The 19,794-nt window shown below is 40.9% G+C and overlaps 1 protein-coding gene across 7 annotated transcripts in view; it reads left to right on the top strand.

The window, feature by feature from the left end:
- Nucleotides 1–19,794, top strand: part of TEX2 (testis expressed 2) — a 65,299-nt gene that overhangs the window by 7,219 nt on the left and 38,286 nt on the right. Inside the window, exons 1-2 of one of the 7 annotated variants that reach the window (XM_074889166.1) lie at nt 4,048–4,077; nt 6,419–6,482. The exons of 1 other annotated variant lie outside the window; for it this stretch is intronic. In XM_074889166.1, coding sequence (XP_074745267.1) covers nt 4,063–4,077; nt 6,419–6,482 — 79 coding nt within the window. In that variant the 5' untranslated portion in view covers nt 4,048–4,062. Of the gene's footprint in view, nt 1–2,292; nt 2,404–2,731; nt 2,949–4,047; nt 4,078–6,418; nt 6,483–12,046; nt 12,126–13,194; nt 13,262–19,794 lie in introns of those variants that run through there. 5 more of the 7 variants (XM_074889171.1, XM_074889169.1, XM_074889170.1 and 2 more) reach the window with 5 other exon arrangements.

Below are 19,794 nucleotides of genomic sequence, written 5' to 3'. Positions count from 1 at the left end.
AATATAAATTATCCAACAAAAGGATTTACTCTTACAGCACTGAATGGTTCAAAAATTCAGAGATTTGTCCTTTTTCCCCTCTTCCATCTGACCGGGACTTGCCTTTAGAAGAGGATTCCTAAGGGGCCATATACACTATGAAGCGCAGAGGCAGGTAACCTGGTCAGACACAGCTTGTGCCTAGTTTTTCCCAGTGGCTGGCTCCAGCCTTTGCTCAGCATGTATCACTCTGTGGAAGAAGCCTCTTCTGAGCACCTGATTTCAGGTGCAAAAATATTTCTCTTGAGGTCAGGTCTTTTAGGCCATATGTTGCCTAAGCTGGGTGCAAATAGAGGGCAGAAAAAGCTTTGGAAATTCTAGTGAATTGTTTATAGTTTCACCCAGCTAAAACCAACCTGTCAGTAATAGTTTCAGCCATAGTCTCTGTACCTGCAGGGAAAACCTGTTGTTAAGAAACAACCATTATCTTATCTTCAGACTTTGGAAACATTAACATCAGCTTTGTATAATGTTTCAAAGGTCTGCCTATATACAATGATGGCTATGAAAAGAAACCTGTCCTAGATGATTGTATACACTTGTACGTATATTTAAAATATAATGTTGTCTTTTTAATTTAAAAAAGACTGCAGAACGAATAAAGGTGATGCAGTGATGCTCACACAATGCAGTCTTTTGCTGGGTTCCTTCAACTCAGGGAGACTTAAGACTGCTGAGTTTACTGCTCGGACATCCAACAGCTTGAAGGATCTGGCCCTCCATTTGATGAGCTCAGTCCTTTCCGCACTGAAGCAAATTTTTCCAGGTGCTGAGCACTCCTGGTACCTCTGGTTTTACAATTACATGCAGGAATCCTGGTTTTAAAAACAGCTACTAAGGGCCTTAAAGAACTCAAAGATGCCTGGTGATAATTCACTTCCCCGAGCACTGAACTATCCCTGAAATGTAAACAGAAAAGCAGGATGAGTGCTACCTGCACCTACTTTTGAACTACACTGCAAAACCTACTACCTACCGTATATATAATGCCTAATGTAACAGGACCCCAAACCTTGGCTGAGCTACAGCCGTAGATCAGATAGTAAACTATTTGAAAATTAATATTGTATATTTAACTCCTTGCGTTAGCTAGTTTGGAGCAATATGAATTCTGCTCACATATCCCACTAAATGTTGGCTAGTAAATAACTTGCCTTATCACTCATAAAGCATCATAAATTTGAACACTGGTATGAAATAAGGAGAGTCTGAAAGATCTCGTAGGATTCTTCGTGTTTTAAATCAAACAGAAATTGTTGTTGCAAAGAGAAGTGAACTGACACAGCTAAATTAATGCATGGGGTAGCCTAAAGAAACCTGGGTAGCTAAGGCTGACATCAGTGTGACCCAGTGTAGATGTTGTAATCTCATTATTAGCTGTCTTCAGAAGCAAGAGCAATTAAGCGAGGGGTGAAAGCATTGGTAAGGCTGTAATATATTGCATGAGACATTACTAAGAATACAACCTTTTAACTGATTTTTCTCAGTCTGCTTCAAATTGGGAAATATGAAGAGTAAATAAAACGACCTCCGACACAGTATGTTTCCTAGGTTAACTGCCTAGCTGTCTGGGTAACAGCTGGTTTTTGGCCATTTGTGTAGGTCTCGATACCAAAGTGCTTTATTTTGTGTACTTGCACCTACATTTCCTGCAGGCAGCAGCTCCTTCTACGAAACGATTTACTCAGAGATGACAGCAGCAAACATTTACCTGCAAAACCAATACACAAGAGTTGACAAGACAAACCCCAACCAAACGCAGCGTTTCCTGGAACTGCCTGCTTGTAAATGTGGTCAGCACAGAACCCCGGAACGCGGCGGTTTAACACCACCACCGGCGGCGGAGCACGGCCCGCGCTGTCCACGGCCCCGCAAACCCACCCCCGTTTCCACCGGGGCTCCGGTTCTCCAAGTGACCGGGCGAGGACGGGATTTCCCAGTCGCTGTGCCGGCCGCTGTCTCCCCGAGGGGCTCCTCGTTTTGGGGAGGCGTTTCCTTGCGTCACCTCTCACCGGCTGCCTGAAACTTTGGCAGCGGCGGCCCGCCTGAGGGGAAGGGGCGCTTCCTCCCTCCCGGGGCGACCCCCCGGCCGTCCCCTCCCTGCCCCGCTCCCGCCGCCGTTCCCCCGCGCCCGGCCAGGCCTCGGCCCGCCTCACCCCGCCCGCGACGGGCCCGCGCCCCGCCCCGCCCCTCCGGCCGGCGCTGCGGCGGCTCGGGCAGGCCCGGCCCACCGCGGGGCCCGGATTGGCGGCGCCGGGCAGCCCCGCCGCCTCTCCTCCCCCTGCTGCCGCCCGGCGCGGCGCTGGAGGCGCGGGCCGGGGGACGCCGGGGCCGCGCCGGGCAGTGCCATGAGCCGCGGGTAAGGTGAGCGAGGCAGGGCGGGCCCCGCCGCGCCGCCTCGGCCCGCTCCGGGCAGCGCCCGCCTTTCTCGCCGCACCCGCCGGGGCGGGAAGCGCCGCCGCAGCGCCCGGCGTGAGGCGCGGGAGCCGGGCGGGCTCCGCCGGTCTCGGCGGGTGCTGGGGGCCGGCAGGAAAGGGGCGTCCGGCGGAGGAGGGAGGCGGAGGCGGGCCGGGCCGGGCCGGGCCTAGGGCGGGGAGGGCGGGAGGCGGCTCCCGGGGCGCCCCGAGGGCCGGCCGGGGGCTGATGGCGGCCGTGAGGGGCCGGCGGGCGCTGCTGTCGGGCCGGCCCGCGGGGACCCCGGGGGCTGCGGGGCGGCTGCCGCCGGGTGAGCCGTGCCTGGGCCGGCGGGGCTGGCTGCAGGGTGTATTTGGCTCGGCGGGATGGAGTTACTTCCTCCTTCCATCAGTGTAACTGAGATAAAGGTTTGGCTGAAGTCGGGTATGCAGTTTGGCAGGAGCACTGCTGAAGTAGAAGTGATCCCTTAAAAACAAGCAGCGGAGGAAACAGCGGTAACGTTTATTCTTGCTGGAACTGGGGGGAGGATTTCCAGTTGGCTTTTAGTATCAAAGGCGAGAGGTGTTCTGTCTCCTAAAATTGTTTCCGTCTCTGTTGTCCTAGGTGTCGGCTCTTAGTTTCTGCTTCTCTTTTAATTCTCAGTGTCATTTGTATTTTACCTCTCTATTGCAGTTCAGTGTCTAAATCTGTTTACTGTGTCTCTTCAGCATGTGCTAAAGTTCCTTCTGAACGTCCGTGCTCAACTTCTTGGTGATTTGTATCTGTCAGGAAATGTCTTAAGGCACTCCTGCCCATAATTTAAGGGAGTTAAGTATACAGCCGAGTTTAATTTAAACTTTTGTATGTAACTTTAGTATTGTAACTGTAAGATAAATCAGCATGAGACTTCAGTGATGTAAGATTACCTTCTGTTAAGATGCTTTGTCATACTCCTCAGTCTTCACACAACTCTTCTTTCAAGATGATCTTGCCTGCATAACTCGGGAAAAACAAGGCAGACTCACAGTCTCAGGGGCGTATTTTTTTACAAGAAGCTGTAGCACTTTTTAAAAAAATTTAAAATAACTTCATATTCCTAAACTCCGAATAAAACTCAGGCAGTGTGAGTACCCCATTTCAATTTTCTCTGAATTGAGTATGTGCTAAATTAGAGGTAAAAGTACTTTAACTTAAGCAAAAGGAAGTGAACTAATGTTTTTGATGTTAGAATTAACTTTTAAACTCTGACATCATGTTCTTTTATGGTATATGAGAGGTTACTGTTTTGATTGATTGCAAAGCTGATCCAACAAGCTGCTCTATTGTGGGTGGCACAGTAATACTCCCAGCAGGTGCTGAGGTTTGAGGTAGCGATTCTAAGGCAGGGGCAGGGTAAGGCGCTTTCTCTCTTGAACAAAAGACCAAAAAGGTAATTCTGTGCTCAGAGACATCTTATACTGGACTCTTCTGGGGTATGGTATCCGCTGTGAATTGTATTGGTAAGCTGAGTACTTCGCTTTTGAACTTTGATTTTGGTCTATACAAAGAACTTCTTTAAATGACCTATATTGCTTTTATTTCAGGAAAGGAAATAAGTTAATGAAATCCCAAGTGACAACTTGAGGAAGGATGCAGCCCAGTAAAGTACATATATTAATGGAATACTTATTTTTGCATGAAAACAACACTTAGTAGTTTCAAATATTAATAGCAAATGCTTAGTTGTTTCTAACTAAAGAACTTCTAAGACAGCTGTTTTACAAAGTAAAGAATGTGGAGCAGGAAACCAAGACAATGTATAACACCAGTAATATCCCTGTTGCGGTAGATGTGTAAACAAAGTAATGGGAGATAGAGAAACTTATCTAGTAAATAAAAGGTTATTGTAACTGAAATGAATTTAAAATCATGTAGCTAGAGGACTGAAGATGCCTTGTTGTGTTCAAACAGCTGCTTACTTGATAGATTTGGGGATTGTGCTGCTCTAACCTCACCTTTCTGTGCGAACTCAACCAAATCCATTAGATGAAATCAGAAGATTTCTCTTGTAGGCCACCAACCTTATATTGTGTGAATGTGCAGGTGAGCAGTCACAAGCATGGCAGTGAACATACATAAGGGTATGTTTCATGTGCTGTTGTTCCCCTGTCTGGTTCTCTGTGTGACATCAAAGACCAGGCTTTAGCCTGTACAGCCCATGGGATGAGTAAATTGTGGTGCTGAGTGCGCAGAGGGTAACTGGTACCTGCCCAGGAGCTGAAGAAAAATAAAGGCCATTTATTAGGATAAATTGTAGGTTTCAAAAGAATGAGGAGGAGCGTAAGTAAATTCTGGTCTTAAACACAGTCTTGGAGCTTGAAAAAGTCCCTCAGATCTCTGAATTTTTATTCTTTTCCTTTGGTAAGCTAGGAATTGTGGTATCAGATGTCCACAGTAAGTAGTAATGTTAATTCAGTGTACTCTAAAATGCTTACCCTTGAATAAAGGCATCGTGTTCTAGAAGCCCTTACTGCCCTAAATGAAACAATCAGATGACAATGTATGTTGGAAAATAAGAGCATAATGTAGGCTTAGAGATTAGAGAAATAAAGATAAGAGTTAATACTGTGAGCCTTCATCAGTGTGTACTTGGTATTAGAAATGTAATGTATTTGGAGTAGAAACAAATTCTGGAAGTGCATAAGGATGTCACATGTTCCCAATAATGGGGATGAGCAATGACTTTTCTTATTCCAGGTAATGTAAAGTGGACACTAGAAAGGATGTGCTGCGATTTCAAGGTGGAGGATGGTAGAACAGTGAACAATACCGGGTGTCAGGACAGCTGAAGAATGCAGCACTTAAGGGGCCAATGAGGGAGCTAGGGCAGTGTTGGCTTTGTGCCTGCTAGGTAGCGAGAGACCTGTTCAAAGAAAACCTTCCATACAGAGTTGCCTGAGCTTTGATAGACCCTCTCGCATTGATGGCCCAAGATCTCTGAGGGTCAGAACCAAACTTGCAACGCTGCATGCAACTGACCTTATTCCTGGTGCCCTCTCCTTGATAGAAGGCTAGAAGTTGACTCTGTTTTTAGCAAGAGGTTGCACCAGACTAGGTCCAGAGGTCTCTTTCAACATAAATTATCTTGTGATTCTACAGCAGTTATAGAGGAGAAATGACAAGCATAAAAGTAACTCCCAGGCTACTTGTAGGGCAACACATTTGTCAGATTTTAAAATTCCAGGTAATAAGCAAGTAAGTCGTTCATTGTATTTTTAAACTTTGTTATGTTTCTGGGGAAAACAACTTTTTTTGCACTGGCACGTGACGTATAGGAACCGTATTCATGAAACACTTTGCATTTTCCAGTGTGCTGTACAATGATTGCAAAGATGCTCTCTTGTCTAAAGAGCTTATATTTCAAGAGACAACAGATGACTAAATGAAGGAAATGGTGAGACAATATGAACAGACAATGATTTCAGCACATTAATAATACAATTATTAAGCTTTTTTAGGGCATCATGACAAAGGAGAGACTTAAAAGAGAATTTGATGGAGAGCAGTTCAAGATTTTTCTTAGGCTTGATTCCTGCAGTTTAATTCTCCACTAGTTTTTGTGTGCAGAAAAAAGTTTTATTCTAAGTGCCTCTCTGATTATTAATGTTTTTCAGCTCTTTTAAACTCTTTCCGAGTTTTACAAAGCTAAGCTGACATGAAGGCTTGCTCCCAGTGAGTAGTCTCGCCCTGTGACATCTGCAGCTCTTACAGCTATAGCTTTTTGTAGCTGTACTGGGTCTGGCTCACCAAAGTTTTGTTAAGAAAATACAGTCTGCAGTTTTATATGAAAATTACCACATTCACAACAACGTAGTGCAAAAGCAGTCTTCATATGAGAAAAGTGGTACTTATGTGAACTAATTCTCTTGAAGTATGTTGTTCAAAAGATAGCATTAGCCTTCATTATGTATGTGTGAGGCCTTGACATAGGTGTTTGTATCCTTAGGTATCTACTCAAGCATCCTGTCTGTGGATTTACAGAAACAGAGTTAATCAGCTCTTCAAGAGGAGTACGTATTCTGTAAAGAAAGATCTTGTATGGTCTTTTAGTTCTGAGTTTTAGCAGTGTACTTTGAAGATAGAAAATGCTGTGTGTTCTATGCTTCCTAGTACACTGTGCTGTTAAAATAGGGTATTTAATGAACTTAGTTCCATGTTCATCTCTCTTTTGTTTTACAATAGAGATTTGTCAGGTAGTATGCCATATACAAGTCCTTTAATGCTGGTGTTTAGGAGAATGAATTGCTCGGTGTGGTGGGAGAAAGGAGTACAGCAAGCAGAGTGGTTCATCTTCATAGTTCTCAAACCATCTTGATGTGCAGGCATGGACATCTTGTGCTGTTTCTTCTGAGTGAAAGGCTGGATCCATGTTCTGAGAAATAAGCAAACAACTGTACGCTGTGGGATTAAGCATTAGTGTTGAGAGAAGGAAGGGGTATGAAGGAGAGGAGGAAAAATGAGATTGCTCAACTAGGTTAGGCAGGAATATTTTTTTTATTATATTTTTTAAAGAGGTCCTCTGGAGAACTCTTCTGAGACTTGACCAGTGGGAAGCAGTGCACAAACTCCAGGTCTGCAAGGCTTCTTCATGCTTGGGATCTTTTCACTGATGGCTCGTGCTGTCTGAGATAATGCTATTTCCTCTCTGGGTGTTGTATTTTTGAGAAATGGGTGAAATTTGTGGCATGGAGACAGTTGTATAAGTATTTTCTATTGTTGCTTCACTATTTCTAAGTGTTTTCTATTGTTGCTTCATGCCTCTATTGCGCAGGTCTGTAGGGGAGGCAGCATTCTTGTCAGAATTGTGAATTTGTCTGTTCTTGGACAGATTAACTTTTTTTTAAGCTTCTGTTAATGTGGCAAGCCCAGAAGTTTGAAGGCAGAAAGTTAATAATTATTGGTCAAGATTCCATTTCCAACCTAAGGCAACAAAACACGAAGACTGCCTGTTGGCTAGGAACATTTAACATTTAATGGCCTTAACCTCTGTGTGGCTGTTTGCTGGGGAGCATCGTGAGGACTGAGATTTAACCACCTGCAGAGTTAGCACTTAAGTATCCTCTTCTTCAGAAGAACTGGAAGTGCATGGAGTTGCCTGGATTTGGGCCAAGCTTTGCATAGTGTAGGTCTGAAAGTGCCTACTTGGCAAATGAAATTTTAAGTCTTCTAAGGTGATATTAGGTTCTTTCACGCAAGTCATTTATTGGAGTAATTTTGCACTGGAGACTGCTGTATGCTAACTTAGTTTCATGAGTTTTGAGCATGCTTACAGAGCAAAATTCCCTCTCTTTGGCAAGCATAGTAACAATATGCCCAATGTAGTGTAAGACTTGCAATCAGACTAGTCCTGTAATGTAGTATTTGCCTATATTTGTTCCTGTGCTGTCTGCTTTCTCTGTAGTTTCTTGCCGTGGAGCAGTGCTGTTACAGTAACAAATTATTTTGGATCCCCAGGGCTATGGAGGTATCCCTTTTAAGACCTGATTACCAGAAGTATCACCATTTCCTTTAATGGAGTGATGACCAGATCTGGAAAATAAAAAGCAAGTGCCTTAAGTTGAAATTGCTCAATTAAGGCATCTGAGAGGAGCTGCTTAAAAACTTCCCTCGTTAGCCAAGGCCAGTCCTGCCTCTGTTGGAAATCCTGGGAGAGAGGAAGCCGAGGAGCAAGTTTTGACAAGAGTAGGTTAGAGTGGCTGAAATATCTGCAGTGTGCAGTAATCTCTGTAAGTTTTGCAGGTGTCTTTTCTTCCTGCTTCACCCCCTGTGAGAAGAGAGATTCTAAGGTGTCAAGTTATTTACCAGTCATCTTTATTCTCTGGGTACTCAGAATTGTTGTCTCTGACAAAGCCGACGGTTACTGTCGTTGCAGAGACATGAGAATATAATGGTAAAAAAAGGGTTTATTCTCTGATCTTGCCTGTCTTGCCTTCCTGCTTCTCAGAATTCCTAGCTCTCTGTTCATTGTCTTTCTCTCCTATTTGTTTTAACTCTCTCCTTTCCAAACAGCAAGGTGTGTTATTCTGCTGTGCAAAGTCCAAATCAATTTATAGCACAGTAGTTAAGTTAGTGTTCTAAAAGACAAGACGACTGATGGACAAAGGATAACAGAAGATCAATAAAACATAGTAAACAGTGGTGTTTTTCCATAAAGGCCAGGAGGCTAGCACAAATGAATTGTTGTATGAACTGGGCTTTAATATTCATTACCTAGTGTCTCTGTGGTTTATAAACTGTTATGCTCTCTGACCCCACTGGTGTTGGATGACAGGAGCATTGCAGAAGAATGTCCCTTAGTGCTGGTGAATGTATTGCATGTCCTGGGCCACTTATCCTGTCAATGCAGGATTGTCCTAAAGCTGTGAGAAGATGGGATAGTCAAGCTCTCAAGGATCTCTTGAAAAAGAGTATGAAAATGCATATTCAGGAGTAGGTGTGCTCTTCTAAAGGATCTGTTTGAGTCTGAAAAATTGCTGTATTGGGTTTTAGTAGCTTATGCAGAGGACTGAGAGCTGTTAAGACTTTAGATCTTACTCTGGATTTCATGTGTTTTGTGTCTACTTCTATTGCAAAAATATAAGCACAAACCAAGCTACTATATCATTTGATACTGCGAATTTCAAAGCAGAGGACTGAAATGTAGATACCTGTCATGAACTGCATTGAAGTTCTGATCTGAAATTAAATAGCTGCAAAAATAATTTTGTTTCACTGGAAGTTGGGATTAAGACTGAGGAAATAAAAATGTCTCATTTATGAGCCCAGACAGACTCAAAGAATAAGGCTCCTTTGAAAGGAAGGGAGATAGTCATGCTCACACTCTTGTGATTGTGGTATCTTGGTTAAGAAATATTGCTTAACATATGATACTAACAGCAGACAGTGAAAGTTGTCATCTAAGTTCGGCTGTCTTGGTCTCCTGGCTTCTAGTTGCAGTATGTTGTATTACCTTCTCTTCTGAAACTTCTGAGTATGGAGAACCTGCCTGTGGGGAGCTCAGCCAGGTTTCGAAGAGCATCCTCTAGCTGAGGCCGGGAATGATACTCTCACAACTGAGTCACAGAATTCCCATAGAATTCCCATACCCCCTGCTTCTGCCCGTTGGTCACCTCCCACCTCTTCTTCCTGTCTCCCTGCCCCACAGCGGGCAATGCAAGGTGAAGATTTCTGCTCTGGATGCCGTCCAAGCTGGGTATTTCTGTCCTACTTGCTTAATATGTATCTGTCATTTCTGTTGCCCAGAGGGGATTCACTTTCTTTCCTAATACTCTTGTGTAATGTTTGGGGTTGAACGCATAAATAAATGTATTTTGGTAGTAAATGAAAGTGACCCATACGTTTCTTCTCTTGTTTGTAGCTGCTGTGAAGTTTGATAAGGCTTATCTTTGTAAGACCTTCTCAGTAGTAGTTCTTTTTATCTAACCGCTTTCACACTTTTTCCTGTTCAACTTGACTCGAAGTATTAAACCAATTAATTGGGAGAAGGGGGAAGAATTAAGGGGGAGGTAATCTTAAATGTCTGTCAACTCAAAAATGTGCTAGTTAATAAAGGCTTTGCCAGGTCTTTAATAAACCTTCTGAACAAATGCATGACAACTTTGCAAAAGTATTTTTATGCGAAAAAAAAATTTAAAAATTTGCTACTACTCTATTTATATGTTATTTTAATGAATAACAAGAGATGTGGATGGAGAAAGGACCAGCTGTGTATGCAAACTATCTCCTGTTTTGTAATTCCAGTTATCATCCCCTTTATGACAACAGGCTGAGTTTTCCAAGATGCCTTAACACTGTCTAGAGGTTACAGACAGGCTGAAGATCTGTGCCTAGCAGTTGTAGAAAACTCTGAGAGTGTCTGAAAAGATTAATTTAGAGGTGTGTTGTATTTAAGAGCATAAATATTTGGTTGTATGGATCTCCACTTATTTTGTCATGCGGCTTTGAGATGTGGATTGGTATTTTGGATTATTGAACAGATTTTATGAACCCTTGCTTTTCTGATGAGTTGGGACGACTTTTCAGTTTCATTTTTATTGGTCAGATTTAAAAAATTCTAGCTAGATATTTATTCTTTTTATCAAGTTAAAACTTCACAATTAAAACGATAAAAGTGAGTAAATGGCTGTGCTGCACCATGGCTGTTGTTTTAGTACTTTACTTTCTCAGGATATGTTTTTTTTAAAATCTGCTTCTTGCATCCAGATGCCTTAAGTGGTGTATTTACCAATGACAACTGCTGTGGGTTGACTGTCCTGCAATTTCTTTCTAGTCACAACATGGTATGGGGTGAGCAGTGGCTTGTCAGGTGTTCTCCTCCAATACCACAAGCCAAATAAATGCTGAGTTGTGTGATCCATTCAGATCTCACGCTGTTAAAGAAGGCATTGTCTGTTAGGATCACACTTCTGATTCCTTCATGGAGTTCAGGAGAACTTTTGAGGGGGTGTGGAGGCTGTTCCGTGATTTGAGAGAGAGGAGCTTGTCTCGCAGTGTGGTGATGAATGCGAGGTGAAAAGATTTCCATCCCATGTCTGGGTTGCCACTTGCACTGTTTTTTTCAGTTTTCCCAAAAAAGCAACCAATCTTGTCTCTAAAGCCTCCATTATATATAGCATGGCAGAGACAGCTCCTTAGGGATGGGTGCAGCTTCCTCACACTTCAGTCATCACAGTTTTGTCACCTTATCCTGGAGGACAACTGTAGCTGCCACCCATGCTTGGCTTCTCTGACTTGACCTCTCTCAGCAATTAAAAGCCTCACTGAACAGCCGCACCCCTGATGCATGGTGATGTATGAGGGAGTATGTGTGTACTCAAAACCTTATTAACATGTAATTCAGAGCTTATATGGATGCTTGTCTCTATTTGATAAACAAATGCATGGTGGATTTATTAAGCATGTATATAGAACATTGCCATATGCCTGAAATTAGAATTGCCTGCATAATACTGTAATTGAACAAGGCAGGATATGGCTCAAAGACAGTTGCTTCCCTTTGCCCTTTTGAATCCATCTGGTGGCTTTTGCTGTTCTTTTATCTCCCAGCAAATCAAGACCTTAAAATTGATGACCTAAAATTCATTTCCCTGAAGCTACTTTAATGACACTTCCCTTTCTGAGCATGTGCATGCACGAAATGTAACCTACATACAATGGCATGCATTCGTTCTTACCTGTTTTATCAAGTAGTTGAGGCTATAGACATTATTTCTGTCTGCAGTAGTAGAAACTTTTATAGTGCTGAAGGCATTTGCTGGACAAACATAACACTGATAATACCTGATTATTGAATAGCAAATATAGGATGAGAGAGGGAAGATTTTAGCCCTTTTTTACAGGGAAGTAAAGGAGAATGCCAGTAGAGAGTGTGCATGGATACTACTTGAATTTAAAGTAGAACTGGGGTGATTCTTAAAAATTCATTAAAAAAAGTTCTTTTTTAACCTCTCTTCTTCATATTGTGCTGTGAATTCAGCAGGCAATTGTGGAATTGGGGTATGTATTGCCACGAGACACCCACTTTCTGACCTTTTTGTTTTCAGCCTGTGGGGTTGTCAGATGAAATTCCTGGAGACAACTACGTTGATTAATGTTTGCAAAAGTGAGATCTGTGTGCCTGTTTTACACCTCCATATGTAGCCGATCAGAATTTGGTATGTGCATCTCTGAAATAATGAGGCCTGGAGGAATGATTTAATTTACAGATGTTGTCCCATCATACTAGTCTACCTGAGGTCTACCTTCCACTAAGATAAGGACCTGTGTCTGTGTTTGCATGCTATATGAGTGAATTATACCATATAGGAACAAATAATTGCTTTCTGAGCTGAGAGAGAATGAGTAATGGCTGTCTGTGTTGCTTCCTGCATTATTGATCTTTGGAAACTACTTTTCACCAGAGGCAGTGAGAACATTTTTCAAAGAGTGCTGAAAAGTTCAGAAAACTGTTAACTAGCTTAAACCTTTTAGAGAGGTTTTTAATTCCATGTTTGTGGCCTCATTCACACAGGAAAAGACCGTGTTGGGGTAGATCCATGCTGCTGAAGAAAAGGAGAGCACTGTGTTCTTCCCAATCTTATTTTGTTTACATTTTTTTGAGAGTATTCACATGTCAGATTAGCTTTTTAGGTGTGTTAACAGTACCCACGTTTTGAGAGAGAAAAACAGAGTAGGAAGGATCCCCTCATATTCTTGTTGCTTAAGGTGTGAACAAAAGGGCTATAAGATGTGTAAGGACCTCACTTTGGTATCACAGTATACTGATTTTCCTTATGAGAAATATGGTGTCTTTATATTTACTTCTATGTAAAATGATCCTGTTAATTCAGATTGCTAGCAAAGTTGTTTTTCTTTCATGTATCTACCTGCTATGGTTTCTTAGTAATTAGGATTAGAAAAATATGTTCTGGGAGGTGCTCATCATTTTCTGACTCAGTTGATTTCAATAAGAGTCAAGCCTGTAAAGCAGCTGTTAAGGTCAGGCAATCTGTAATTGACCTATCATATGTTGCAATTAAAATGCTTTTAGAAATAGGAGTTACCTCAATCACTCTTGGGGAAAAAAGGAAAAGAAAAAAAAAAACCAACCCAAACCAAACCACCAGAAAACTTTAATATATTAAACTGATCCATTAACTATTGCTCTCTTCTGTGTCTAATCCAAGAAATGGAGGGGAATGCGAATCAAGCTAGTAGCTCTGATTTTAGTAGTGACTGTCTTTGGCAGGGACCTCTTTCATGTTCTGGGTAACAAAGTCTGGGGAAGATGCTTGCCAACATCTGTCAATTAGTAAGTTTACACCTTGAAATATTTAGAGTTACAAATACTGTGTGAAAAATAAAAAAATGCATATTTAAATGGAAACATACATGTGGTTGCTTTTGCCACATACTTCTACTTCTTTTGCCTTAATACTTCTGTGGATTTTGTAAAATATTTTACTGTACTGTAATAGAATGACTAGGAATTTTATAGTTGCTTCAGCCTTGCACACTTGAGTGGGCTTTCTTGTGTCTTCTCTCTCATAGTCCAGTATTTTTAATCATAAAATGCTTAAGCCACTCTTCAATGCAAAATTAATCTTTGAGAGACTACAGTGGAAATGTGTATGGCAGTTGGAAGGATCTAGAACCTTTTTGACAGTCTGAAAAAGCCCAAAGACCCCTTATGTGTTCCTAGTTGAGAAGCTGGGAAAGTCTGGGTTGTCTGTCCTAATGTTTTTAGTTGAGCCTCACTTAATATCTTTGCTCTTTGAGGTGTTTGTGTTGTGTGTTTGGTTTTGTGTTGGTTTTGCTTATAAAAAAACAAACAACAAAACCAAAACAAAACCCAAACCAAAAACTTTGTCTTTAGCACGGGAGAAATTCAGGTTGTTAGGAGCCATCTAGGTTCCATTTCAGTCTTTAAAATTTTGGTATCTTGGATGTTGTCCTGTCCTCACCACTCTGCACAGTGTCCTCTAGTTGGAAAGCTACGGTGCTGCTGAACTTTTGCATTTTAGTTTGTAGGTATTTGAGTTGAACATAAATCTGAATGAAATGAGATGAACGTTGCCTTAAGCAGAGAGAGATGTCTGGTACTCACCAATTCTGAGTTTGACATTTTGTTTTGCTGCTATTCTTAGGAAAAGGTTTCTTCAGAGTTGACGTTACATTTTGTTAACTTTCTATGGATCCTTCTATGAATTAGAAGTTAAAGGAGTTTAAAGCATAGAAGCTGTTGTTAGTATAGGATCTCTGTGCACCTGTTGCTAGAATAAGATGGGTTGTGTGATTCTTCAGCTGCTTTAACTTGGTTCTCAGTCTTTGCTGTTGCCATTTTAAGAAGGTCGTGATTCTGTATGATCTTATTTGTTCCAAGTGCTGTGTGAACACTACTCTTCAGTAACATAAGTCAAAGCAAAATTTTTCTTACCCTCCTAATAATACTGCAACTCAAAATAACATGATTTCCTGCTCAGGGGTTTCGGAGAAGTCTGGAAGTCTGGTCCATAAGCCATTTCCTTCCAAAATAAGATCATGAAGAGCTTTTTTGTTCACGTGGTGCTGATTTATGTTTCTTGCCTTTGCAGTTTTCAGGTAGTGTGAAATGTTGGCACAGAGCTATGGGCAAGACTGCCTCTCTAACTGCTAGGAACAATTTTTTTAAGAAACCTTGCAGAACAGTCTGACTTCTGGGTTGAATTAATTTTGAATTACTTTTGTCCCACCACTTCTCAAACTCATCACATGCAAATCTGAGAAGACTTGCATGTTATGAAGTCCTATTTATTGACCTTTTCCTAAGCTTTTTTGTCCTTTGGACCTTCTGGGGATTATGCCTGCAAAAACTTCTGAAAAATCCTGTTCTATTCTATCTGGAATGCATTTTCGGCATTTATCAAAGACAGTTTTTGCTTTGCTTGGGTAGATGAGATGCAAGGAAATAAATGTAATCAACATGCCCTCTAACAGTAGTTCCCTATGTTAATAATGATAGCTTGCTATGTATCTTCAGGTACTTTAGGTTAATTAATTTTCACTTGTTAAGTACAACTACCTTTCTAGTTAAGTATGAATACTTTTTTATTTGTATTAAATGCAGATGTAGCCCTCCTTCCCACAGACAATTTAAGCTTTCTGAAAGTAGCCTTGCTTTGATGAGTTGTTCTTGTTTCGTTTTGTTGCCAACTGCCTGGGGATCCAAAAGTTGGAAAGGTACCACCAGAGCTGGAGGATGAGAAAGATCAGAAACTAGATAATCCTCAGATGATGACTGCATTGTGCCTGGGGCATGCCAAGGTTTTAGGCATGTGGAGTCATCTACATTTCTATAGGAAATTCTGTATTTCTTGCACTTCTCAGAGGGTCTAGAGTGGTTGCAAAGGCAACAGCAGTGACCTGGCTGTATTGGAAGAGCTGGAGATAGCGTGCTGTTTCTGGCTAAAGCTACCTTGGTAAAAACCCAGCAGACGTCTGTGTAAGTGAGTAACCTTCTGTAGATGACAACATAGATGTTCCTTTTAGCTGAAGCATATTGACCCATCCATTCCCAATACACGTGCAAAGACACATTCACAGGTGCGTGGCAATGCGTGGCAAGAAGTCCTGCTGACACTTGTATATATGAAGTTGTGAGGACTTTGCTGGTAGAGAAGAGGGCTCACTGAGTGCGTGAAGTGTTGCAAAGATACTCCACTTGAGTGGGTCTGTGAGAGGTTGAGTGGAGACATTCCCGCACTGCCCACCACCCCCTGCCTTCCTCCTGCTCTGCCATTGTGCCTTTCTGGCATATGTAGCATCACTGGTCTATCATGGTTCTGTAGCTCTTTAAGAGTTATTACCTTGCTGCTTTAGGGATGTATGCTTATCCAAACCTAAATAAGTATTAAATGCTTTAGTCTTGTTTAGTTAAACCAGAGAATACCCCCTTCTCTAATTTTGAAAACATCTCTGAGACATAAAGAAACCATGATTGTGTATATGTTTTGGCCTGTCAGGTAAAAAAGCCTTAAAGCACCTTGCATGCTAATCCTCTGCAGAACATGAAATCAAAATGAAGGTTGTGCATAGGAAAGATGAGATTTGATGAATCATTAAAAATCCACTGGAAAAAAAATAATCAGTTTAGATACCTATGGGGTATGGTTTGTAAATCTGTAGATTCCATTCCTTTTTTTAATGATCTTTCATAACTACATTTTATATGGAGACCTAGAGTTTGAATTATTAATTGGTGCTGCTCATCAGTGTATCTGTGTTTAGCGTCACATGGACAAACATTCATTTTTAATATTTCTGCTGTTTTCATATGAAGGTGTATGATGGTTGTTCTAACTTTGCAGTTGCTGTGAATATTGACTGACTTTCTGTTAGTGAAATGAATGTAAATGTAAAGTCCTTGAACACTCACTTGTAGGCATTTTTACCTATTGATGTGCATTTGAATTGTTGGGGAAAAATGAGCCTGTAATACAATTTTGATAAGGCCTTTTAAATCTAGGATTGAAGGCATCTTAATTTACTTCGTTTTGGAAACATGTTTTTCTATAAGTCACTCAGAATTTCCCGTAAAGATTTTATAGTGACCTTTAATTTAATCAGTGATGCGGACAGCATTTTCAACTGTGGACTAATCCGCAGAGGTTTTAGATAATCTTTCATCAGATTAATGAGGAGTTGACTTTTTTTTTTCCACTGAGATCAAGAGGGAGAGAGTTACAGTGTTGCATAGTTTTATATTCTACCTCACCATTTACCTTCTCAATAGGATGTAATTTTTAATGTTTAAACTTCTGATGTTTTATTTCTCTAATAATAAAGCAGTTTCTGTTGAGATGCTGAACTTCTACAGCACCAGCAAATTCTGATTTAGTCTCTCTTCTGTTTTAGAAGAGAACAAAAGCAGCAGTTGCATATTTATTGCTCAGGATTGCTAACGGACCAGTGGGTTTTTTACTCCCATTTGGCTTGTCAGGGTGACTCTGAAGAGAGTGCTTCAGTCAGGTAGTATAGCAGTTTTAGAAGAAAGTGGAAAAAAACTGGCTTTTGACTGTGACAGAAGTTTACCTCTTTCTGTGAGTATGCTCTGGTTTAAATGTATTTATTTCAGATCTAGGTTGGTAAGCCTTTGTTGTTCTGGGACATTTCTCACTCAAGACCAAATTAGGTTTTGGGAAAATTTTGATGCCAGTGACTTGTTACCTGGAAAAATAAGTATTTGAACATACTTTTTAAAGACAGCAATATATGATACAGGAAATGACTAAATCTCCAAAATCTGTGACGTAGGAGGAGAGGGGGGATTTGGTGGTTGTTTTGTTGTTTTGTTCTGTTGTGGGAATTAGGGAACTAGTAAAAGGTCCCTTTGAACTGTTTCATGAGGGTTTTGGAAAGAAAAGATGGTACTTGTTGCTTGCAAGTATGAGTGATAAAGAAACAAGAATAAAGTAGTGCATAGGAGGAGAACATGTGAATGGAGAAAGTATGATGTGCTAGACTTTTTATTCTCATTGTGCCAAGAGGGAGTAAACGTTCTCTCATGAAATTACACTCTGGTGCAGTTTGAATTTACTGCAAAGAGCAGAAGAATATGTTAGTGAAAGTGTGTGAGTAATCTGAAAAGACATAATTATAGTTTGAGTTGACTGTAAGATAAAAGCAACTTTTTGCTGTTACAAAGGTTCTTTTCACAGTGCTTTACTAACATGTATAATACTCGGAGTATTGGGGAGCTTCACCAGTAGTATTGCAGTTGTTTGGGAAACAAACAGCAGAGGTTGTGCTGATATTGAGCTCTTGAAGAGCTGCACATTAAGAACCAGTTTCTGGGCTCAACTTGTAGCTAACGTTGCCAATACTCACTCCATACCTCTTCCAGCTTCTCCTTTGAATTTCAGAGTATCAGTTCTGTTGCAAAATAAAATCTGACCTGTAGCAACTGAAGAGTTCTGCGCTGATACGATGGCAAGGCAGCAACCTCTGTCTAGGCATGACATCAGGTTTGTTGAACTGCAGAAGTCCTTCTTGCCTCAGTGTTGACAGGCTTCAGCTCCCAGCTCTGGCAGCTCGAAAGTGCTGCGCTAAGTACCAGAGGCGTGCTTTGCTAGTTTTCTGTCTCGCGCTTTAGCAGATTTGCTGCTGCCCTGTTCTTAATCTAGTGCTGATGCATATTGCTTTGTGGGAATCGAGTTGTTTTGGGACACTGCCTTGCTTCTGAAGTCCAGAAGAGAGGCATTGTTCTGTGAACATGACCTTCAGGTTACGGGCCAGAGGGATGAGGACCCTGTCCTGCAACAGTGATTCCTTCTTTTTGCAGAAAGCTCCTAGTGCTTCTGTGTTTCTATATGTTCTTGTTTTTAAAAGGATAAATGTCACAATATGTAGCAAAATAAAGTGATTCTTCTCTACCCATTGTTTACTGTTCTTCTGTGAGTTATTGCATGTTTTGTTTTAAGATCTAACTTCTTTTATTTCTTCTGTTAGGGGAAATGTTCAATTTCTTATAAATAATGCTTCACTTTAGTCTTCAGAAAAAAATTAAATAGGGAGAAGTTAGATTTTTCTGAGTTTCTGGACATCCTTTAACTGCTTAGCTTTTTGTGTTTGTCAAAATTAAACTGTAGTGCAGCTTTACGAAGTTTTTGGTGTAAGTGATGTGTCATGGAAGAAGAATAGGAAAGAATAGTTTCTCTGCCTTCACCGATAGAAGGTTAATCATTAATGTGGTAGCTGACCTTTCTTAGATCTTTGGGGAAAATGTTAATACAGAATAGACTCGCTTAGCTAACATTAAACAATTTTTATTTGATTATTTTTGAAGCATTGTAAATAGAAGCTTGTATTAAGGACCTTATTAGCGGTGCCTGTCTTCAAAAAAAAAAAAAAAAAAAAAAAATCCGGTAGTTTTGAAGACTCCTTATTTGCCATTGCAATTTACTTGACCTTTCTGTCCTAGACTTCACTAAACAACCCTTCTTATTTATCTCTGATAGGTTTATAGTTTTCATTAGGCAAGATTTTAAAGTATTGTCAATGAGATTATACTTCTAAGATCTTTCGTTGAAGTAGCCCTAAGTGTACCTAAATGCTGGTTATTTAACTTGGATTATTCTTCCCTTAAAATCATTTGCACAGAAATAAAATTTATTTTTGAATGAGGCTCAGAGAACTCCTGATGGAGGTATTTTAGCTGTTAACCAACTTAGTTGTGATAACCTGGTTGACCTCTGTTAGAGGTATGTGCTGTGGAAGGTCTGTGTGTGTATATTCTAGTCCATAGTGGGTGGCATCATCTGCTTTGGCTGTGATCCTAGTGTTGACTTCTGTCGACCACATTGGACTACATTCTTTTAATAGTACTTGATACTGATATAAAATTTTTCATTTCTGTGCTTAGATTTAAAACTGGTTTTATTGGGGTTTTGTTCCTCCTTTTCCCTGCTCTGTATCTCAAATCCAGTTGCGTGAACTTGAAAGGTGAAGCAAAGCTTCCTTCTTACTCCTGTTGGAAAGTGAGCTTTAAAGTATCTTCAGGCTGGGTAACTAGATCCCTGACACAAAGATTTCACAGGGCTATTGTGTGACAGTAATTACTAATGCTCTCTATGTAGTTCATTTAAAAGTAATGACTAGTGGATGTAAAAGGAATAATAGATGTTAACCATGGAATACATTAACTCGTGGAGATGCCAGGGGAATGTAATTTGTCATAATTAGAAATCTGAATGGGGATAGGAAGGGATGTTGAAATTTGGTTTTTGTATGCTTTTTTGTCTTTTACGGTATAAATCTGATGAATGAGATGAAATTTACGTGACAGATAATGTCCCAGTAGCTGTGGTC

The sequence above is a fragment of the Strix uralensis genome, chromosome 19, assembly GCF_047716275.1.
Source record: "Strix uralensis isolate ZFMK-TIS-50842 chromosome 19, bStrUra1, whole genome shotgun sequence".
Lineage (NCBI taxonomy): Eukaryota > Metazoa > Chordata > Aves > Strigiformes > Strigidae > Strix > Strix uralensis.
This window is presented reverse-complemented; position numbering and strand designations above follow the sequence as displayed.